Consider the following 23,394-nt stretch of genomic DNA (forward strand, 5'->3'; position numbering starts at 1 on the left):
TGTCCAGGTGACATGTTAGTATCTCTTAAACTGCAGGGTAATCCTCACTAAAGGATAATAGAACATTACAGATATGATAGTCCAGGATTACATTTACTACTTAAAAATTCATACACGAGCCTCTCTCTCTCTCTTTTTTTTTGTCTCCACATGTATATACTTTTCTTTTTTATGTCGGCGAAAAAATTAGGCCAACCAAGTTTCATTTAAGATATAGTAAAACTAACATGCTTGGTTTGACCTACTGCTAGTAATTCATTTCGACAGAATCGCTTGTGAAAAACTGAAAAACAATGCACCTTAGATCCACCGATGATCGATGTCAGAATCAGGGGGCGAAGTCACGTTGTGTTTCCCTGGTGCATTGGGACACAGGTCCGAAAATTTTCCATCCAAAAAATTTTCAGCGAAGCATGTTCTTTTACTGCATATGTAATTGAATAGTTAAATGTGTGATACTCCTATTCCTATTCCTTCGCCACTGGCTACAGAACTCCAACATAGAGTCAATGTCCAGTGAGGTAGCAATCATAATTAATTAATTCACAATTCTTTTATAACCTTGGACTTAATAATATTCAGGTCGTGACACTAGACTCAGCCAAACGACAACTGTTCGAAACATGTAGGAGTACTATCATTTTCAAGCTCCTTTAATGCCATCGCGACTAGGACAAGAGATATTAAGATCAAAGCAACGCAGATGAAGATGTTCAAGACGCCGCCTGGAACTGAATTTTGATTCCATCCCTACAAAAAAAAGGATGCTTCCATCAGCAATGATCAAAACAATACAGTTTTCACATTTAAATATTTATCTTCTACCCAAAAAAAAAAGATAATAAGGTGGCAGTATATGATCTAAGCTAACTGTAGATAATAAGGCTCAGGTGTGACAGGAAGCAATAATCTTTCCAAGCACGCTAAGGTAGCAAGTGTGAGAACCCAAGAAACACTCCATAGATGAAAACGAGAGGGGTATCAATTACTGTAAAAAAGATTGACTCTCGAGCAGCCATTCCGTCTTCGTCATCGTCCACCCTTTCCATGGTAGCATCACCCTCAACAACCTGAATGTGATCAGGCTGATGTTGACAGATTCTGACCAATCCACTATCGATAGAAAGCTTAATCCTGCATAATCACGAAAGAGAGATCAATGAACCAAAGACGCATCATATGTGCAATTAAATACTCCTGGCAGATATTGAAGGGCACGAGAAGGCGATTTATCAGCCCTAAACAACACTGGCTCAAAAGTTATGGGGCTGTCTATATATCTTGTGACAGAAAATCTCACATCCTATCATTCAAATTTTAGACCATTGAATATGCTTTAAGATTCGTGCAAACCCCCCTAACCCTAACTCCTCTCCTCATCCCCCGTTCAGATCGCCGCCACCACTCCTCCTCCCGTCCTCGCACGATTCCCCGCCGCCACCGCCCGCCTCGCCGGCTGGCCGGAAAGAGTCAACTGCGCCGGCGAGCCCCCCCCTTCCCGGCAAGCCCCCTCCCCCTTCCCCCCGCCCCGCCATCTTCCCCGTCTCCGGCGGCTCCCCGCCGCCGGATCCGCAACCACCGCCCGTCGCCTCCTAACCACACTCTTGCTCTGCCCCCCGCCGTCGACGCCGTCCCACCGCCCTCCTCCATCCTCGCAGCTTCGGCGGCGCCGCCGCCACCTCACCGCCCGATGAAGTCCACCGCCCACCGCCGGTCCTCCGCTACCCACGGCCATCCCTCTAAACCCCGAGGAAACCCCCTCTTCCCTCTCCCCAAACCCCCCTCCTACCCTCATCCCAACCCCAAACCCTAACCCGTATGCTCCCTGGAGTTGGGGTGTCACCGGCGCCGGAGAAGAAGAGGAGCCCGCCGGAGTTGGAGGAGAGAAGCCGATGCACAAATCTTGGCATGGATCCAATGGTCCAAAATCTGTAAGATTTCATCCCCAAATTTTATTCGAATGACATATAGCAATCCCAAAAAGTTATCGACATCACGAGTTTGTCTGAAGACTGGAGAGGAGAAGGCGATTATCTGCTTGGAGTTGTCTCTTCAGAAATATGACGAGATGGTTTCTCGCTAGGATTTACAAAATCGTGTGGTTATTATGGTTATCACGTACGGTAAATTTCTTAGGTTTTTACCTCACGGTAACCGCGTGATTACCGCGGTAACCGTTAAACCGTGCGGTGGCAGTAACCCTACCCTAAATGATTTGGTAAACCGTGGTGTGGTCACTCAACTGAAGCTTAGGCAATGAACTCCATCGACTTCTTTATACCACACAGCCTACAAGGCAGTAGCCAATAGAAAATGGTACAGCTTCTTTAACACAGAAAAGCCACGGTAGTAGGCAACAATTAAGAAGGATATGAGTACAATACAGGATTGACAAAGGATGGGGCAAGGCAATCAGTATCCTGTATTCATTTAATAATTAATCACAGTTTGGCTGCTCCTCTTACTCCTCTTAGAACAAGTTCAATAGTATAGCCAACTACTGGCTCCAATTCATCTATAGCCAATCTAATAGCACATTCATACAATAGTTACATTCTACACTATTAATACCTGGTCCCACCTATCATACACACACTGTGTCTTGGAGTCCATGCTACAGGTGGCTACAAATCTGTAGCACGCTGCTCTTCTCTCTCTTTATTTATCTCCTTAAAATATGTTTGCAGCTGGCTTATAGCCTGCTATTGTACCTGCTCTTAGAGTTATGGATTGACAGATATAAGAGCAGGTACAATAGCAGGCTATTAGTCAGCTATAAACATATTTTAATGAGATAAAAGATGAGAGATAAGATAAGCAGGCTACAGATTTGTAGTCAGCTGTAACACGGACTCTAAAATACAGTGTGTGTATGACAGGTGGGACCATATATTAATAGTATAGTAATCAACTATTGTATGAATTGACTATTAGATTTGGCTATAGATAAATTGAAGCTAGTAATGAGCTATACTACTAAACTTGCTCTAAGGTAGACCTGTCACTGCAAAATGTTCACTGCAAATCCACAAACATGACAGCTAAACTACCTAATCGTAAACTATATGATAAACCAAAGCTAGCTCGGCATATGCATGGGGAATGAGACTTTTGCCGACAGGCCGCGTCTTCCTCCCTCGAGGCCTCAATGAATAAGTTCATTTAAGGTCCCTTAACTTTACACTGAGTCCGATTTGCGTCCTTCAACGAAAAAACCAGATATAATCGGTCTCTAAACTATCAAAACCGGTGCGAACAAGATCCCTCAGCAGTTTGGAAGGCGGTTTTAGCTGACGTGGCGCCAACGTGGCTGGTTTGACTTGGTCATCATCCCACGTGGCATTTGACGTGGCGCTTACGTGCAATTCAATCCCAGAAAAATAATAAAAAACGTGGCCCCACATGTCAGCTACACATAAAAATAATTAAAAATAGTGGGGCCCACGTGGGCCCCACATGTCAGCCTTACCTCCCTTCTTTTCTCTCTTCTTCCTCATCCTCGCTCCTATCTTCTTCTCGCTCCTCTCTTCTTTCCGGAGCCGCACCCCGTCCGGAGGCGCTCCACCTCTGGCGCCGGTATCCGCTCCAGCAACTCCCTCAGGCTGGGCACGTCGGCGATGATGGGCTTGAGGTAGTCCACGTACGACTCGTGCGCGTGCTCCGCCCTGGACATCGACATGCATGCCTCCCGCTGCTTGCGGTCGTCGTAGAGTTGGGCGAAGAAGAGGTGCTCGACCGTATAGATCAGTAGAAATTCAGACATTCCAAACAAGCTAGTATTTGCAGTAAGAATTTTCAGAAAAAGAAATAAAAAACATGAGCAGATCCATGGCTAGAAGAGGACACCACCTACCCAACACAGTGTCGTCGCATGGTTTGATACACGCTCTCCTCTCATCTCATCTCGTCGCCATTGACAGACTAGCGGCGCCGTTGGCCTGGTGCGCGACGAGGCGCCTTCCCGGGCGAGCGCTGCTACTGCTGCGGCGGCGGCGGCGGCGGGCGTCAGCTCCGGATCCGCGAGCTCCCCGTCTCGCCGGCGACCTCCTCCTCCGGCCACCTCCGCCGCTCGCGACCTGCCGCTCCGGCCACCCCTCTGCTCCGCCCGCGACCTGCCGAGTTTCCCCCCACCCCGGCCAGCGCTCCCGTCGTCGCCGCCGCGTCGCCGGCCGCCGCCGCCGCCGGACCTCCCCGGCGCCTTGAGAGAGAGAGAGGAGAGGGGAGAGAGATGAAGAGGAGGAAGGAGGCTGAGAATGATACGTGGAGCCTACGCAGGCCCCACTATTTTTTAATTAATGTTTTTAGTGTAACTGACAAGTGGGGCCACTTTTTTTCTTAATTTCTAAATTAAATTGCTACGTCAATGCCACATCAATGCCACGTCAGATGAAGACCAGGTTAATTTAACCACGTAGGCGCCACGTAAGCTAAAACTGCTATCTAAACCGCTATGGGACTTATATTGCACCGGTTTTGATAGTTGAGGGAACCGTTATATCTGGTTTTGTGGTTGAAGGACAAAAATCGGATTCGTTGACAAGTTAAGGGACCTTAGATGAACTTATTCCAGGCCTCAATAAAATCTTCTTGGACGTGGTTCTGGCCCACGAACGGCCCACGTACTTCTAAACATGGGCCACAACAGAGGAGAAACGGTGATTTCTGTAAAACGCAAAGACCAATCCACGCCATGCGTATGTGATCCAACGGCTCCCAGAGTTGCAAACACCAGGGGGGATTTTCACACAGGTTTCCTCCAGTCGTCGGCGTGAGAAACGACAGATCGCCGCCGCCGCGGCTCCCCGTCGCAACGCCGCCGGGGAAGAAAGAAGAGGATACGCCGGAAGTACGATAACGAAAGGATCGGAGGAACGCGTCCTGGAGGCCATGGCATCCGCGCTGCTCCTGCCTATGAAGTGCCTCAGCCGCTTTCTCCTGGGGATTTCCCCACCCTCCACGTACGTACGCTCCCCATTGTTGATCAATTTAGTCTCTGGTGTGAATGATCGAATTGGTTGTTATGGAGGAGTAGTACTTAGCACAAGATCGTGGTTCATTAATTAAACCATAGCTAACATTGATGAAAAGTTTGATAGAGTTTAATCTTGTCATTAATTAGAATATATGCATGGTTCTATTTTGTTTACATGTAGTATAGGTCACTGCATATTTAGTTTGGCTCCAGCTCATTGGCGAGATGCCGACGTGCCGTGCGATGCGGTGGTGCGAGAATGGAGCAAACAACGTTCATGAAGACCAAGCTCAACTGCATGTGGAGTGCTGCGAGAAGTAGCCGAATTGCAAGTAAGGCAAGGTCAGTATTAGCCGAGTGAATCGGTCCTAGCTGTGCATGAGATTTAGTTGTTGCTAGTGATTAGCTGCATGTGCTGCGATTAGTGGTAATCATGTAAAGGGATTTCTTGGCAAATAAGTAGGATTAGTTAGTTACTTAGTGCATGGGCATCCCACGTTTGTGTGCATGGCGTGAGTTGTGGCTTAGTGGGTTTGGCCATTGTTATCTCTTTGCATGTACTGAGTCTATATAAACAAGAAAACGATGTGAGCTAGTTGGCTGCGTCAACCAAAAGCTTGAGTGTGTTCTTTCAGTTCTTCTGTGAGTGTGTCCACGAGAAAGAAAATTTGAGTGTTTGTGATTAACACCTAGAGAGTGAGGAGAGATTCCTAACAAAGTTTTCAGCATCGCGAGACTGTAAGACGAGTGGGAAGAAAAGGCCAATGACCCGCTAGGAGTTGTCTCTTCAGCATATAAGAACGAGGAGGATAATATTTCATATCCGCTCGTGAGAGAACAGATAGTCCATTTTCAATAATGCACTCCACTAGAGCTTAGATAGTGAACTTCATCAGAATATTTATGCCACACAAGCATATAAGCATAATGAATGACATAGCTTCTTCTGCACAGTGCCGATCGAGCGCAGAGAAAGCAACTGTAGCAGGCAGGAGAGGGAGAGAGAGAGAGAGAGAGTAAAATACAAGAGATTGGATAAACTTATTGTCGGGAAAAATGATTTGGACAATAACTATACGCCTATACACCCAGATTCAGCCAAATAAGCTGTAAGCACACAATGCCAATATATGTAAGGCTGTTCCTTGAATATGAACTGAAAATAGACAAGGTAGGCGGTCACTCTCACCACCGTATGTATCATGTAAGGGTTTACTGCAAGCCACAATAGAGGCAAAAATTAAAATAGAAATGGATCGTGCATGTGGGCTAATTAATCATGGAGGAATCTGATGACTACTATTATTATTACCCGAAAATTAACAGTTCTCTTCATTTCTTGCAGTAGATTTGACATCCAAACCACTTGATGGTGAACCGACAAGGCATACAAGGGAAAGGGGTAGTGAAGTTACCTGCTAGGGGAGAGATCTTGCCGGCTTGCTGCCACTCCTCCCGAAAGCAATCTCGTGTTGCTGTCGCCAGTCGACACCACCACGGGCACATGGCCGCCGCCAAGCTGCAGTGCCTGACCGACGCCGAATCCGAATCCGACCGCGAGATGCGCGTGCAGCGTTCGTCGGTGACTGGCGCGAGATTTAGGTTGTGCTAGGTTATCGGTTTCACTCTGTCACAATTAAGGTTGAATAAGTTGTGACATCTATAAAAGTTTGATGGATAAATTGTTAATCACAAAGAATATGTTTGATTGGCAACTAAATTTGCTACACCTAATCATAGGTAAGTCAAAATTTTAGTAGACAGTGTTCAGTTCATGCTATAACTTTGCTTTGTCTAAATCTTAGTCACTTGATCTATGTCATACACTTTATTTATTTGTCTAACTTTGCCTATACTTAATTTGTCATTTTGTTTGCTACAAAAATGTGACAAGACTAAGCTTAACCGTCTTACTCCGTAGTAAAAAAATACGTGACAATATTTGTCCCTAACCGATACATCATCTGAATTCTGATGATGAGGCGTTTTCTCTGATCCAGACACGCAGGTGATGTTTGGGGTCGTTGGGTTGGTCCGCGTTCTTGCCTCCTGGTTGGCCGATGTTTGGTCACTGTCGAATTCATCACATGCCACACAGGATCTCTGCAGAAACTCAGCTCTGGGCGATGGCTCATGCAGCGTCTCTGCAGAAACTCAGCAAAACGCGCGACATTTGTCAAGGCAAGGTCGGTCGGGGCCGTTGCTCTGCTGCTGGAGATGTACTGCGCACGTCTACGCCCCCAGTTTTTCCTTTGTTTTTTTTTCTTCATCTATTCTCTTCCTTCTTTTCTGTTCTGCATTTCTGTCGCTTCCTCTGCATGCAACACTATTTCCAGCTCACCTCCTTTACTTTCTGAGACAAAAACCGAAGAAATGGGTAGCAAAAAGACAAAAGGCAGCAGCCGAACATTTCCCTTTCCGTTTGTAGTTTATTGAACAGCGAGTCAATGTTGTTTCTCAAACATCCTCCCGAGTGCCCAGCCCCGAGTTGTCTTTGGATGTTTGCACTGTCCCATGACGTGATGCCCCTTCCCCTTCTAGACCATGACATGGAGACACGTCCAGTTGGAAGTGGAAGCTTGGGACACGAATCCACGCCCAGAACACACGCCGTTTTCTGCATGTCACGGCCATCTCGTGCGTGGCTTGGGTATCCAAAACGCGCACCAACCCAGCGGCCGTCTCTCGTGATCTCGTCGGTCTCGTCACGCACGCCCGCTCCGCTCCGCCTGCGCGAGCTACACGCGCGAGGCGACGCCCATTTTTGGGATTTTGGACGCACGCCGCGGCCCAACCACCCTCTCGTCCCCACCCCGCTCCGCTAAAACCTCTCTTTCTCCCTTGGCTTCTTCCTCCCGAGCTTTCTCCTCCTTTGGTTTCTACTCGAGCTTCCGCCCCCTTGCGCACGGCACGGCTGCGCGAGGCCTCGTACGCTTCCTCCACCTCCGGCTCTCGCCCCGCGTGTCAGTGCCCAGCGTGCGCCATGCGTGCGACGACGGGCGCGCGGCATCTTCACCCCCCATGGAGGCGCGGGCTGAGGCACCACCGACAGTCGACGATGCCGCCGCGCGCCAGCAGGGGGAGGCTCGCCGACGCGGCCCTCTTCACCGCCGGCGCCGTGCTGGGGTCCGTGCTGCTGCTGACGCTCGCCTCGCCCTTCTCCTCCTCGTCGTCTCCGTCGTCCGGCGTGGGGAGCGGTGAGGTCGACCGGCTCGGCGGCGGGCGAACGTTCTACGACGACCCGGGGGTGGCGTACACCATCGACCGGCCCATCGTCGGGTGGGACGAGAAGCGCGCCGAGTGGCTCCGCGCGCACCCGGAGCTGGCTGGAGGCGGCGGCGAGCGCGTGCTGATGGTGTCCGGGTCGCAGCCGGAGCCGTGCGGGTCGCCTGCGGGGGACAGCTTGCTGACACGGCTGCTGAAGAACAAGCTGGATTACTGCCGGCTCAACGGCGTGCAGCTGCTGTACAACACGGCGCTCCTCCGGCCGTCGATGGACAGGTACTGGGCGAAGATCCCGGTGGTGCGGGCCGCCATGGTCGCCCACCCGGAGGCGGAGTGGGTGTGGTGGGTGGACTCCGACGCGGTGCTCACCGACATGGACTTCCGCCTCCCGCTGAGCCGGTACCGCGACCACAACTTCGTCGCCCATGGCTGGCCGCACCTCGTGTACGAGTCCAGGTCGTGGACCAGCCTCAACGCCGGCGTGTTCCTCATCCGCAACTGCCAGTGGTCGCTCGACTTCATGGACGCGTGGGCCGCCATGGGGCCGGACTCGCCGGAGTACCAGCACTGGGGCGCCGTGCTCACCTCCACCTTCAAGGACAAGGTGTTCAACGAGTCCGACGACCAGTCGGCGCTCGTGTACATGCTGCTGCAGAGCGGCAGCCCGTGGCGGGACAAGGTGTACCTAGAGAGCGACTACTACTTCGAGGGGTACTGGCTGGAGATCGCGGGGAGGCTCGGCAACATCACGGAGCGGTACGAGGCGATGGAGCGCGGGGCGGCGCCGCTGCGGAGGCGGCACGCGGAGGCGGAGCACGCGTCGTACGCGGCGGCGAGGGACGCCGCGCTGGCGGGCGCCGGGCTGGCGGAGAGCGGGGTGAGCGGGTGGCGGCGCCCGTTCGTGACGCACTTCACCGGATGCCAGCCGTGCAGCGGCCACCGGAACGAGCACTACACGGGGAAGAGCTGCGACGAGGGCATCCGCCGCGCGCTCAGCTTCGCCGACGACCAGGTGCTCAGGGCGTACGGGTTCCGGCACGCCGGCCCGCTCAGCGACGCCGTGAGCCCGCTGCCGTTCGACCACCCCACGCAAACGGCGTGAGAGTGACGTGGCTCATCAGCCAATGAAACCGTCAAAGCTGTTACTGTTAAACCGTGCATACAGCAGACAGCTTTTGCTGGTGTGTGCGGGGTGAGTTTTCGAGGTTGATTGCTTGCTAGTACAGCGGTGCAGTAAAATTTGTTTTGTTCTTCGTGTTGATACAGCCAAACAGGTCTATATAATGATTGCTTTGATCTTCGATGAGTGAAGCACATGCTGCACACCTCAGGTGTCTCGCTCATCAACGCCGAAATGGTAGATGTTTTCAGCAACTGTCGCTCGGCCCAGGCATTCAACCAGAAACTGTCCGCATAAAAGATCAACTCTATAATTTAGAACAAGCAATTATTGCGACACAGTTTTGTCGATTATTTCCCCTTCAATTGCGCGACGTACGCATCGCGCTGAAAGCCTGAAACAAGCAGCGAAACGCATCTGCCGCCAGGGAAACATCAACTTTCAGAACTTACTACTGATAACTAGAGCGGCCACTTGCACCGTAAGTAAACAGACAAGTAGAGGCTAAAAAACCCAAAAGAACCATCTCATTGTTTAAGCCAGTTACCCCAAGGTTAGCAATTAGCAATTCTGAGTAGGCTACTTCAGCCATTTCTAGCAACATTTGCAGTTAGATACGGTAGTCTCTGAACTCAGGTTCAACCTATCAGACCTAGATAAGTAAAGTGCACATGGCACTTGGTTGTTTTTTTTTGCATACACAGCGCAACCTGATTTGACAAAACATTCAGAACATTAAAGACAAACGCAAGTTGCGAATCTCCATTTCTTGATCCACAACATATCTGTTTAAGATTCAGAAGGCAACTGAGATCGATAAGGTGAATAATCAGGATAGAGACGTATGGCTAACAAAAAATCTCCACAGGGATTACCGGCATAGCTTCACTGGAGATTCACTTAGCAGCTTTTATGTCAGCAAGCGCAGTGAGAGCCTCCATGATGGGACTTTCGTTGAGTGATCTAGTGGCCTATTGATAATAAAGGATTTTGGAGGCGTTAGTTGCTAATAAGTTTAGATAACGCAGGACTGAAATTAGAAAGAAAAAGGCTGACCTTCAGGGATGGTACTAGCGCATAAACCTCTTCAATGGTCTCAGGTCCAACGTTCGCTATCAAGCACATCTGCAATATGTGCCAAACTGTTTTAGAATGCTATAATAGATTATAAAGGAGAGAAGGGCATTTAGGGGTTACAGACCTCTCCATCACTAACACCATATTTTCTAAGAGGGCTGCGTATACTAGTCAAGGAACTGAAGAACCAATTAGCTTGCTTGATTAAAATTAAATCGTTGTACAGTTAATATATATTAATATGCCAAGCTCGAATCAAATTAAAGGATACTCTAGGACTTGTTTCACAGACTGTGCGGTGGAAAACTGATTTCCTTCTTTCACATATTGGAAAGCCTTATCAAATGACCTGCAGAAGAAACAGAGTAAACGAGTAGCCAAACAGGTAAAAGACTTGCAAACAACATAAAGAATGACTAGTGAGATAAAACTACAACACAAAAACATAAGGTTTCTAAATTCTTACTCTGGAATTTTGATCTTTGGATCCTCTGATAAGATAGCCATATGCTCATGAATTTCTTGCAATAGTTCTGCTACTTCACAATTCATTAAAATGCAAGAGTTTGGAGGCATATCTGCAACCAGGTAGAAGATTTAGATACTTTTCATATGGGAAAGGAAGCAGAGATTGGCTTGCATTTTTTCTGTAGAGTAAAAGCTCTTGGAGATAATATGTCTGTCATTCATAATGATGTCAAAATATAAAAACCTTCATTGAGAATGGTTTTCCAAATTTCATTACATAAAACTTTTCAACTAAACAGCTTACTAATATAACAGAAATTGTCATGTTTACTATCAAACTATTCATTCAGTATAGAAAGGACAAACAGAAAGCTGCATTTATGGTATTTCATAGTTGGAGGCTGACCGAGCTCAAGCTTTAGCTCTGCATCAGACTTTGCAGAAACTCGAGCTGATGCAGAACCCTTTCCACCTTTGCCAGCATTCCCTCCTTTGCCAGTTTGTCCTAAAAAGGAAAAGAAAATAGAGCTTAACAGTAATAAAATAGCACATGAAAGAAATAAATTCAAGAGCCACAGAAAAGTAGGACCCTTGGCCCTGGCACTTTGAGCCATTGCAGATTTGAAAGATATCAGCAGCTTTAGAAGCAAAAAAGAGTAAAATGTGTATCTATATACCTTTAGATGAGGCCTTCCCGCCAGTTTTTAGGCTCTCAGATGCAGCCTTCCCATTTGTTTTAGAGTTGACACGAGGCAGTTCTTCCACGAAACCTAAGCGCATGCAGTGATAAATGATGGCCACGGGGTTAAAATAGTGTCATCATATTACTCATATTTCAAGTGCCATTCAACTGCCACATTTGTCCCATAATTTTATCTTCTCAAAATATTGAATAGCAATTATGGCATAGGCAGCTCCATCATTAACCAGTTATATGCACATACATGAGTCGCAATTGGATAGCAATCAGCATAACATCACACTAAAAGCAGTATGTGCATTCAGATCAAGTGTAACTGCAATCATGTATCAACTACATCGTCTAGCTTCAGTAAATGAAAAAAAAAACCCTAAAACATGGTATATATTCCTCGAAGAACATTTTCCATGCAGTAGTTTGATCAACAATGTGAAGGTTGCCAGGAAAAGTGAAATAGATACTTTATGAGAGAACATTGAACATGTCTGATACAGCATGTGATGGACATATTGGAGCTTGCGGTCAACAAGGGGAAAAGAAATGCTACAGTAGTCAGATTAGTAGTCGTACGGAAATTAACATGCGGTTAGCTGAAAGCAAAATGATATATCTTGTTTCTAAAAGTAGGATTTAGGTATAATGTATTACTATGTGCCATATTTATTTCCATATGATAATGCGCTTAAATCAGTTATAGAAGCCATTGCATGTATGATGTATCCATTATAATGGACTTGAATTTGATGAATGAATTTCTAGCTTGTTCGTGTTTCTCCTACAATGGAGTGAATTTCTCATATTTTTATCACAATGGCTGTGGGTAGCATGATGCGGTACCAATTCATCTACCTGTGCTGAGTTTGTGAATTGTTGATTATTCAAGTGGCATATCATGTGCACATCAACATGTTAGAGAGTTACCATATAGATATTCAGCCATGAGCCAAGTTACCTCAACACAGTGAAAGTTCATGGAAAGTGGGACAACCTAGGACATGGCTATGCTCGCACATAACAGTGCCCTTATTGGCATGCCCAGAATGACGTGCTAAAAATACATTTGCTGGTTTTAAAGAATTTATAGAGCGGATTGTCTGTAGCATGAAAATCGGAAGTACTGTTACCTTCAGAATCAGAATCGGAATCAATATTAACATGCGGGATATTGGCAGAGCTGTTTTGCCTAAGTGAACCTGTAAAAACATTCATTGGTAGATCTGTCAGATTATTAGTTCGAAATCACAAAATCTACAGCGCATGTTTTGAAAAACATATATAAAAATCAACACTTAACAGGATCACAAAATTACACAATAGATGGTGCAGCGTATTGCATGACAGCATTAGTTGCAATGATCCCTCTCAGCAGACAAAAGTGTGCATGCATCAATTATTCAATTCTAATTTACTTCTTAGGCAATACTCCATCATAGAAACATCCTTTACCAAGAGAGTATAACCCACAGAAACAAGGGTAGATCTAAGAAAACCAATGTTTCACAATATTTGTGGTGTACCAAAATGAAAACATTTCTTCATTAACTGAAACCTAAGCACCAAAACCTGTCATACAATTGATCGCCAATAACAATAAGGGTCTCTTCAGCAGTGAGCAACTACATGAGCTGCTCTGTAAAATTATTCTAAAGCGCACTACTCTGTTTTATCTATTACATTCACGCCTTGAGCAACTCTCTCCATTCGCCAAAGGATGTCATTTTCACATCCATTCCAGAGACTAATACATCTTTTACTCCTGATAAATGTGTAAACATTACCCCTCATAGCAATTAACTAACCTATCTCTCGACATTCTGGTTACACGGCGCTGCATTCTCTTAATCAAACCATTAATTGAGGTTGGCACTTAGATTTAGGAATAAATGAACTGAATAGCATTGGCAGTACGGAACTCATGCCAATTACTTATAACAGTGGTATTACAGGAAAACATTACATAGAAAACCTTAAAAGGGCATCTATTTGAGGACAAAACTAACTACCTAAAACTATATCTAGAAAGGACGGACAGGGAAATTAACTACCTTTCTGAGATTATGGTCAAAATGAAGCCATATATATATATGAGACAATAAAAACATGCGGGACAACCAAGGAAGAGTTGCGAGACAATTAATTAAGAAGCGGTGAGCGTGCTCAGCGTCCACATTTGAGACAATGGATCACAAAGCTGTCAGTATGTTTAAGAAGTCTAACACCATGTGAGCCAGCTATAGTTTTTTTTTTACTAACTCACCGGGGGGGGGGGGGGGGGAGTCCCCACCTGAATTTGTCATTGCATATGGGAGAGAAATAGAGTTCGTTACAATAAGTTTAGAGTCTAGATGGAAAGAGAAAATCTGTTTCCATACAGAAATTACATGTCGATCCTCAATCTTTAGATTTTCTGCCCAGAGGGCTGCCTCACAATGCAATCGTTTATAAATGTATTCTAACCAACAATGCAATCGCTTATATATCTTTGCTTTACTTTTAACAAATTTCTGTCACACTATTTGATGAAAGGACTGTCTTTCCCCTCTCCTCTCTGGAAAAGAGCATATCCCCCAAGCGCAAAACGGCATTGCCATACAATACATATCTGCCATTCCACCGAATACCGCGCAAATCGAGCATAACCCAAATCATAAGCCCCCACGATTACATAAGTCCATGCCTTTAATAGCCACACTACAAAGCGAAAAAACCCTCCGCACAGCATAAAGCCATAAACCCTAGCCCCCTGCCATTGGTCCCGTACTGTACCGATCCCCACCGGTAAATCCGAACCACCGTCTCGCCGAGCGAGCTATACCACCGTGACCGTGACCGAGAGCCGAGAGACAGCAACGACAAGGAGATATCATACGCCGAACAGAGAGAGAGAGAGAGAGAGAGAGAGAGAGAGAGAGAGAGAGAGAGAGAGAGAGAGAGAAATGAAGTTTCAGAGGGGGCGAACGGGAGCGCGGCGACACCTTTCTTGGACGCGATGGCCTTCCCCTTGGAGGCCGCGGAGAAGCCCCTCGATCCCCTCTCCGCCATCCCCCGCGTCCGCCGGAGGAGGAGGTGGGCGGCGGCGGCGGCGGTGGTCGGGAAGGGGACACCGGAGTCGCCGACGTCCGTGCGTGCGAGAGGGAGGGTGGGAACAACCAGAGGGAGGAGTCGCTGTGTCTGTCGGATGCGAGCCCCTTATACTGTCACCGTGTCAGTTTGTCACGGCGGGCCTCACGAGGCCGATTCGTGGGCCGTAGGGGAATGGGCGCGGCCCAGATTGCATAGAACGGGCCTGTTTTGAGGAGTTTTGGTAGGCTTCAAAGTCACTGGCCTAGCTCCTGAAACGAATCTGAAAGGGCCTGTATTGAGGAGTTTTGGTAGCTGCATGTTTTCTCACAGTCAAAAAGAAAAAGCTTGAAATTCATTTAGAATCTGAAGCTTAAAATTTAGAGGAGCTTGAAATTCCAAGAACCAGGTGATTCGTAGCTGGTAGCTTATTAGAATCTGAAGCTTCTGATTCTAGAAGAACTTGCAACTAGTAGAAGCTCCCCAAACAGATCCCATTTTCTGAATTCTACCGCTATAGTTTCTCAAAATATAAACGAAAAGCTAAACTGTCTGGATGAGTTCCTGATTCTGAGAGAAGTTACAGCTGTCAAAAACTCCTCCTAACATGCCCAGTATAGCTTTTCGTCCAGATCAAATCAGTTGCAACTGATTTATAAGAAGTGGCACGCCAACCTACTCAAATCAGTAACGATTCTTACAAATAAGCTAGCGACATGACCTCATGATTCATTCCCTTTCAGTTGCATCCCTTTAATCTTGGCAAGCCCTACATAGACAATTCTGCTGGTCTTTAGGCCCATGATTTACAGTAGCACTGCTACTGGATCTCCTTAATTTATTTCCCTCCAACAAGTAGAGTTTGATTTCCTGATGGAAATTTAACCAAGTTTAGCCATCCATCATGAAATATTGAAATGCCAATCATATCATCATCGACCGATGAATTTTCAAGAAAATTAAGCATGCATGCAGGTGGCCAATCCCTTTGCTTGCCGGCTTAGGCTGAGTTCGGATGGGGGAGATGGGAACCTAACTCCTGTGCACGGAAAACGGAGCGGTCCATTAACACGTGATTAATTAAGTATTAGCTATTTTTTTTTCAAAAATGGATTAATTTGATTTTTTAAGCAACTTTCGTATAGAAACATTTTGCAAAAAACACACCGTTTAGTAGTTTGAAAAGCGTGCGTGCGGAAAATGAAGGAGAGGGGATGGGAAAAGGTGCATGCGAACACAGCCTTAGCTCCCTTGTAGCTAGCCTTCTTCCTCACTCTACATCTGATTGCATGTTTTGTCCCCACCGGACAAACGAAGGCCATGGATCATGGATGGAAGGATGCATGGTCGTCGTCTAGGACATCATCATTAGGGCCATGGCTGAGCAGGTTCATCGTCTGACCAGCCAATGGTGTTACACATGACAATATATGGCATGCATCGATAATTGCATCGCGTATAATGTGTTAGAGCAAGTTTGATAGTATAGCCCACTACTAGCTCTAATTCGTCCTTAGCCAATCTAATAGCCAATTCATACAATAGTTGTTTACAATATTATTAATATATGGTCCCATATGTTATACACACATTGCGTATTGAAGTCCGCGCTGTAGCTGGCTACATATCGGTAGCCCGCTGCTCTTCTCTCTCATCTTTTATCTCATTAAAATATGTTTGCAGCTGGCTAATAGTCTGCTATTATACCTGCTCTTATACGACACATTATACTATCTCTATCTATTCATCTAGATTCTATAATCTCACTCGTATAGTTGCATATTATCTTTTTTCTCAAACGCGCAAAAGGATTGCATGTCAATATATTAGAAGATAAGAATATTCGTTACACAACGCATTAAGCCAGACCGATTTATGCCAAGAGAGGAGGGAAACAAAAGACTAAAGGAAAAAGACTCGGAAAGTACAACTCCAACCAGCTGGAAGGGGGTAGAGCCCACTACTCTCCCAATAAAACCCCAATAGCTGCATATTATCGATCCAAGTACTGTCATCTCCAGTTCAGAGTACCCTGAATGGGGATCGCTGGATCAGAGATGTACAGCCCTGCAGCTTGCAAACGGCTGCCACTCTGTTCTATGAAAGGCATTTTGTTAATTACATGGTGTTCGATCGTTCAGGACGACATGAAGATAAAGAGAAGGTTGCAGAGACATGCATTGGCTTTAGGAGTGCACGCTTGCATTGCACACAAAGCGCTGAACGCCATCGATGGCAATCACTTTCTTCTCCCCTCTATCACCTCGCTGCACATTCCCTGCAAAAAAAAGAAAAAAAAATTCCTCCAGATGCTCTGCATTTCTTCAGGAGCAAGACAAGCAAGCATCCGGTGTTGTTCCTTCCTACTAGAAATATTGTAATATTGTTACAACTAGCAGGTAATGACTAAACCAAATTTGCAAGAATTTGATTTGGTGTGTCTTCACAAATCAGGAACACCTAAAACAATTTTGTGGTAACAGTGCTATATATGGCTTGAAATGAGGACAAATTAGTAATTAAAGCTTTGTGCATTTTCTCAGTTTCTCACCAACTGCTTTCTCTTTTCGTTTTCATCTTGATAAAGTTTCTTAGACATTCTTTTCTTTTTTCCACTGTCCTGGACAAGATCAAAAGACTCCCATCACTGACACACCTTTTATACTTTGCTTGTCTTCTTTGTTGGAGCATCAAACATAATATAATCCTGAAACACAGGTCTATATCTCTTGTGTACTGCCTTTGTAGATCAATAAAGCTAGATAACTGTAAAGCTAACGGAATAATTCACTCTCCTTTCTATATGCAGAAATTAAATTAAGCTCATGAATATCCATCTCTCTTCTTTCTTAACTGTTCACCTCAAGCTTAGGAACTTGTCCTTCACAAAAGCACCTAGCTCCATCGATCTTTCACTTTCTCTTCATTATCCTATCCTAGGCTCCTAGCAAATTGCTTAAGTAGTTAAGCTTATGAAATGTCGTGTCATTGTCTACGTTAATGCATTTTTGTCCCGCTCCTAGCTAGCAAATTGCTCGAGGCACTATTTGATTTAGTTCGTAGAGTTATAGTAGGAGTACGTGAGATGATCGATATGCACGAAAATACGATATATCATTAGCGTATGATTAAGCATTAATTAACTATTATAAACTTAAAAAATAGATTTATTTTACTTTTTAAAAAGAACATATCTATATATAAAGTATTGTTTAAAGAAAAATGTATCCTTTAACAAATCGATAAGTTTGTACATGATAAATTGGGAGTAGCTCAGTCAATGAGCTGAATCAAACGGTATCTATAAGTAGTTAATTAGTTTTATGAAACATCATTATCTACATTAATGCATTTTTGTCGATAGACATCAATCCAATCTCTACAAATTAATGCCTTAATGCGTACAAATGAATATAATCGAGATTATTGCGCGTTGGAGGACAGTGTTGTGTGTCTGTACTAATAGTAGCTGTTTGACATGAGTTTGAAGCTGGCTAAACAGTAATGGCTTGCAGTTGAGGCGTCGACATCGTCACGGCGATGCAGTTATGATCCTCTTGAACAATTCCTCCACTATTCTTGCCGCGCAAAACGAGCAGATTGATTTATAGACTGATGACGAGTACATTTTCAGGATGGATATATGTGAATGGTGATAAAGTTATCGGAGTATACTTTCATGTTTGCTTGAAAGTTCACTATAAATTCAGAGCTAGGAGAGGGTACCGGATGCAGTTATCTACTCCTATCCATGGTGGCTAAGAATTAAAATAGAGACTCGCATAATTAATTAAGTTGACTTTATCATCTTACGTTCCTGTTGTAAATTTATTAAGTGTTTATTGGCATGATGCTGATGTATAGTGCATGTGTATATGTGTACGTATGTATAGCGCGTGCATATGGAGACTTTGTTCAACAGTGCGCATGTGAATGATCTAGCAACTGTATATAGCTAATGTGCATGAATTGATGTAGGTCAAGGACGATATACATATAGATCGGATAAAGACCCTCTATTATAACGTCACTACCATTAATCATCGTAATAATGCGGAACATCTAATTAGTGATCATATTGTTTTTTTTTGTTAATGTGAGAACTCCTGTACTGAGATTGATTACAGGAAGGGATTGGAAGGCTAGCTTCCGTTTTTAAACGAAAACTGTAAATTTTTGAGGTTTCAACACGGAACGAAAGCACATCCTGAAGTGAAACTTAAAATATTTTTTGAGAGTTCAAATTTGCAACAATATTAAAACAAAAGAGAGATTTGGATGAAGAGACGTCCCGAAATCTCAGGGTTGTAACCACACATCCCTTGCCACTGCACAAAGTATATCTCCAAATTTGCAACAATAGGTTTGACTAAAGTTTAATCAAATTTTGGTGAAAATCATAATACCGCTGGGATCGATCAGGATCCAGCACTTGATAATCAAAAATGTGATCACTCTGGCGCGCTTGTACTACATGTGAAGAAGTTGGTGAAAAGGCAATTTGAATGAAGGAATGTATGTTGGGTCGGTTGGCGGGTGCATGTGCAGTGGATCGGAGCAAACATCACACGAGATAGATGCTCGTTTTGATGGCGATGCCAAGTTAATAATAATGCATTGCTAGCTAGCTCTTGCGGTCACACACGAGATACCATCGGTGGCCACATTGCCTGTACTCGAGTGCAGAAAACTTGCTAGCTTGCCAACACTATTCTCGATCTGTCACGGACTCACGGGAGCTCTGTCTGTTACTCCACAATAGTTGAAGGGTTATGTAATTGTTGGTAGAAAACATTATAGAAATTTAGAATAGTACTCCCTCCATCCCTAGATATTTGACGTCGTTGATGACCATTCGTCCTATTAAAAACTTTTGTGAAATATGTAAAACTATATGTATATATAAAAGTATATTTAACAATGAATTAAATGATAGAAAAAGAATTAATAATTACTTAAATTTTCTGAATAATATTATTCAAAAAATTTATGGTGCACCATAAATTCATCCACAAGAACATGCTCTTAATTAGCACAAACTAGGATGAGTAGCCGAAATCTTATTAAGGCATGTGAATATATAATTGTTCCATTTTACTACTACATTCCCACGTCACCGATCTTTTTTTTAATATTTTTTATAACTTTTTAAATTTTTAACTTCAATAATGTATCATTCCAAAACTTATTTCTAAAATGTGAACATGCCACCTGTAGCGGACGTGATAGTTTTATTATGTCGTGCCAGCTAGAGTAGCGTGGTAAGACAACGCTGTCACACCAACCGGACCTACGTGGCCAAATAACGCTGCCACGCTAGCCGGATTAGCGTGGTAGTATTGTTTTGCCATGTCAGCCTGGTTGGCATGACCAAAAGATTCAAATCGTGAAAATAAGTTTTGGTAGTGTTTATTTTTAAATTAAAAATTAAATAAAAATCTATGATGGGTTGGAAGTATATGAATTAATAATTCAAGATCTAACCGCTTAGAGCGGTAGGGTGGGAGAAGGAGACGAAAGGAGAATCAAAATCCAATCTTTTTACGGACAGTGGGAGAAGAGGAAGGAGAAAGGGAGAAATCCCTTTGTGAAGTTTTAGGAGATTGTAGGTGTACGTTCTAAACACAAATTATTCATATCACATTCCCAAAACTATAATTTCTCTAAAAACTCTGTATAACCTTTACTCAACTTTTTGTTAGCTTTATATTATTTGATTTTATAACATTTAATTTATCCATACGCACAATTTTCCTCTATCTGTAATCAATCAAATCATCCCATTAGAACTTTGAAGTTAGAACATGCCTGTACGTAGGGTTTGAGGTGATGTGTAAGGGTAAGGAAGAGACAATCAGTATAGTTCAGTACTAACCGGCGTCCCTTCGGTTTTAAATGGGGGGGAAGAACATACATTGAGCAACATACGTACCAGCTGAATAGCTGATGGCGGTGCAACCACTAAAACACCGTACCCATCTCTCTCTCTCTTTCTCTCTATAAATTTGACACAATAAAAAGAGGGGTCATCGTTGGGTGCTCCTCATTTCTCTAGTGATCTTCTTTTTCTTTTCTTTTGTTTTCTGTCTCTAGCGAACTACTAGTTCTTGGATCCGATCGACCGACCCTACCACCCTTGATTTCATGGAGTGCATGGCGAGTACTGAAGAGTCTCTCCCAGCTTCTTCCTCCATGGATAGTTGCAGCGGCGAACTGCCGACGACGACGACGACGGCGCCGGCGCAATCCACGGCGTCTTCCGGCTGCCGACCGCCGGCGACGGCGGCGAAGCGGCGGAGTCTGATCAGCACAGATCTTCGCCTCGGGCTCACCCTCTCCTCCGTCGTCCACATCGACGGCAACAACCCTTCTACCCCAAGGCAAGATTTCGATCTCTGATCATTCTGCACACCTACTGCTTTAATTTCAGAGAAATTTTAAGATACTTGAGAAGGTATTCGATACATAGTCGTAAGAAGTTTGCTTTCGGTCTTTTCGGTTTTCGTTTTTTTTTCCTCCCTTGTTCCCTGGCAATGGCCATTCGACCGGTTGCATCGTGTAATTGAAATCTTGCCTTTTCTAATATATTGACATGTAACTCTTTTGCGCATTCGTGAAAAAAAGAAACATGTTAAAGAAATTATCTTTATGTGAAGATACCAATTTTTATACCATAGAAATTAGAAAATGTGATATATGTTAATAACTTAAGCGATTATCTTGGTTGCTACTACCTGTTGATCGAGCTTGATCTTAATTTCTTAGGAGTTCCCTCACGACGGCGACAGTGACAGCTGATCGAGGCGGCGGCGGCGGCGGCCATGGACGGCGACGGTCACTGTTCGTGAAGGTGTACATGGAGGGCGTCCCCATCGGCAGGAAGCTGGACCTGCTGCCGCTGGACGGCTACAAAGGTCTCGTCGCACGGCTCGCCTCCATGTTCAGAGCATCCATCACCTGTACGTAACATTATTCAGGCATTGATCGATTTGTCTATATTGATTGATCACTAAACTCTGAAATTGCTGTGGCTAATTTGCTGTTCATTTGATCATATATGCAAGATCATCATTGCCATCGACAGTTCGCCGTCGTCGGGATGAAGACGAACAAGGTTCATCATGTTCTGACATACGAAGACCAGGAGGGAGACTGGATGATGGCTGGAGACGTGCCATGGGAGTATGGCAAGCTAGCTCAGCTCTGACCACCTAATTTTATATTTATTTAGACTGATTATATGATTAAATTGCATGAGTTTTCAAAACAACGAAACACTGATATATTTGTCTTTTTTTCTTCTTTATTAATTCTCAAATTATATCTTTTGAACTAATTATGGATTCTCCTTAATCTTTTTTTTTTTTTGGATGAGGCAGGCTGTTCCTGACAAGCGTGAAGAGATTGAGGATTGCAAGAGCGGATGACAAGTACTGCTATAGCTGTTGAATAATTGGTTAACCAGGATGGTCAATTAATTCTTCCAGAGTTCTTGGATTTCATTCATTCTTACTTTGCTCATTTTGGTGGAGCAATTTAGATTTGAGATGATTGTTTTCGGGAGCGAAAATTTACTAGTAAAAGCATAGTGATATTGAGCAGAGGATATTGTACAAAATATATTGTACACACTAGTAAAAGAAAAGAAACATATATATAGAAATACCATTTTACTTCTCAGTCTAGAATAATTTATTCCGAACTGGCAATTTTACTGTATGAAAAATAATTTTCTCCGGTTGCACATGTTTTAGTTGGGAATACGCGAGACACACATTTTTTTTTATTAAGAGGAATAAATGTATTTACATAGTGGGCCTAAAAAATAAAAAGAAGGGACATGGTACAGGAGAGGGGAAAAGAAAAGCATAAGCCTAATCTCCCGAATGATTCGGCGACCCAAGAACAAGCGAAGGGACTTTCATGGTCGGTATGGCTGATCTAGCCATCCGCCGGAGGTCCGCTTCTCACATCATAGCCCTAGCTATCTCCATCCAAGGTCTGCTCTTCTGGTTGAAGACCCGATTGTTTCTTTCCTTCCAGATTGTCCACGCTACCAGTGTCGCAATTGTGTCAAACCCTCGGCGATGATCCTTAATCATCCTTTTGGGACTGTCATAGGCATGAAAAGACTGCTCGTTGAGAGGTAGACATTCGGAATGACCGATAGCACTAAGAGCAATCCACCAAAGCTGCCGGGACTTCGGGCATGCGACCAGGAGATGATCAATCATTTCGTCGCATTGATCGCAGAGGGGGCAACGATCCGGGTGTGACAGGCCTCGGCTTCGAAGGCGGTCCGCCGTCCAGCATCGCTTGAGAGCGACCAGCCAGAGGAAGTAGCGGCATTGAGGAGGGGCGAAAGACTTCCAGATTGGCTTGTGCTGGAATTGAGTTCTCCCCAAGAAGAGAATACGATAAGCCGAGCGGGAGGAGTACTGCCCTGAGTTCTCCCAACGCCAAGAAAGCTTGTCCGGCTCATCAGACAGCTGCACTGATCGAAGGTGCTCCCAAAGCTTGAAGTATTCAAGGATCGCTTGCATCCCCAACGCCAAAGAGATATCGCGAATCCATCTCCTATCGTGCAGCGCCTTAGACATCGTGCGTTTGCCCTGCAACCGCCCTGGGACAGCCGCCTAAACAGCCGGTGCCAGCGACCGAATTGAAGTGCCCTGCAGCCAACAATCTTCCCAGAACAACACCGAGTTCTCGTCTCCCACCGAACATGTTTTACTCACTTGAGTGCGTGCATTAATAAAGTTGCCACAATTT

General features: G+C 44.8%; 3 protein-coding genes and 1 non-coding gene across 5 annotated transcripts; 2 read left to right on the forward strand and 2 right to left on the reverse strand.

Moving 5' to 3' along the window:
- Nucleotides 1-512: 512 nt before the first annotated feature.
- LOC107279931 (uncharacterized) lies at nucleotides 513-4,240 on the reverse strand. Its single transcript, XR_001542978.3, has 4 exons — nucleotides 3,854-4,240; nucleotides 3,470-3,773; nucleotides 990-1,134; nucleotides 513-750 (listed from the first exon to the last, which is right to left on the reverse strand). It is a non-coding gene; the product is annotated as an uncharacterized protein (transcript).
- Nucleotides 4,241-7,782: 3,542 nt separating this feature from the next.
- LOC4330569 (probable glycosyltransferase 7) lies at nucleotides 7,783-9,552 on the forward strand. Its single transcript, NM_001416849.1, has one exon. It carries the CDS (start codon nucleotides 7,956-7,958, stop codon nucleotides 9,297-9,299), a length of 1,344 nt encoding a protein of 447 aa, NP_001403778.1. The 5' UTR covers nucleotides 7,783-7,955; the 3' UTR covers nucleotides 9,300-9,552.
- A 92-nt stretch (nucleotides 9,553-9,644) lies between these two features.
- LOC4330570 (DNA-directed RNA polymerase II subunit 4) lies at nucleotides 9,645-14,726 on the reverse strand. Its single transcript, NM_001416850.1, has 10 exons — nucleotides 14,538-14,726; nucleotides 12,687-12,755; nucleotides 11,540-11,632; nucleotides 11,269-11,367; nucleotides 10,861-10,972; nucleotides 10,666-10,743; nucleotides 10,519-10,552; nucleotides 10,374-10,442; nucleotides 10,193-10,288; nucleotides 9,645-10,102 (listed from the first exon to the last, which is right to left on the reverse strand). The coding sequence occupies exons 1-9, from the start codon at nucleotides 14,602-14,604 to the stop codon at nucleotides 10,214-10,216; spliced, it is 696 nt and encodes a 231-aa protein (NP_001403779.1). The 5' UTR covers nucleotides 14,605-14,726; the 3' UTR covers nucleotides 9,645-10,102; nucleotides 10,193-10,213.
- Nucleotides 14,727-20,543: 5,817 nt separating this feature from the next.
- On the forward strand, nucleotides 20,544-22,358 carry LOC4330571 (auxin-responsive protein IAA8-like). 2 transcript variants are annotated; one of them, NM_001416867.1, is made up of 4 exons: nucleotides 20,544-21,002; nucleotides 21,388-21,581; nucleotides 21,687-21,804; nucleotides 22,002-22,358. In NM_001416867.1, exons 1-4 carry the CDS (start codon nucleotides 20,767-20,769, stop codon nucleotides 22,069-22,071), a joined length of 618 nt encoding a protein of 205 aa, NP_001403796.1. In that variant the 5' UTR covers nucleotides 20,544-20,766; the 3' UTR covers nucleotides 22,072-22,358. The 2 variants fall into 2 exon arrangements, with proteins under 2 accessions (NP_001403796.1, XP_015624218.1); XM_015768732.3 differs by having other exon boundaries at nucleotides 21,687-21,809; nucleotides 22,002-22,307.
- Nucleotides 22,359-23,394: the final 1,036 nt, after the last annotated feature.

This window comes from Oryza sativa, chromosome 2, assembly GCF_034140825.1.
Source record: "Oryza sativa Japonica Group chromosome 2, ASM3414082v1".
Classification (NCBI taxonomy): Eukaryota; Viridiplantae; Streptophyta; class Magnoliopsida; order Poales; family Poaceae; genus Oryza; species Oryza sativa.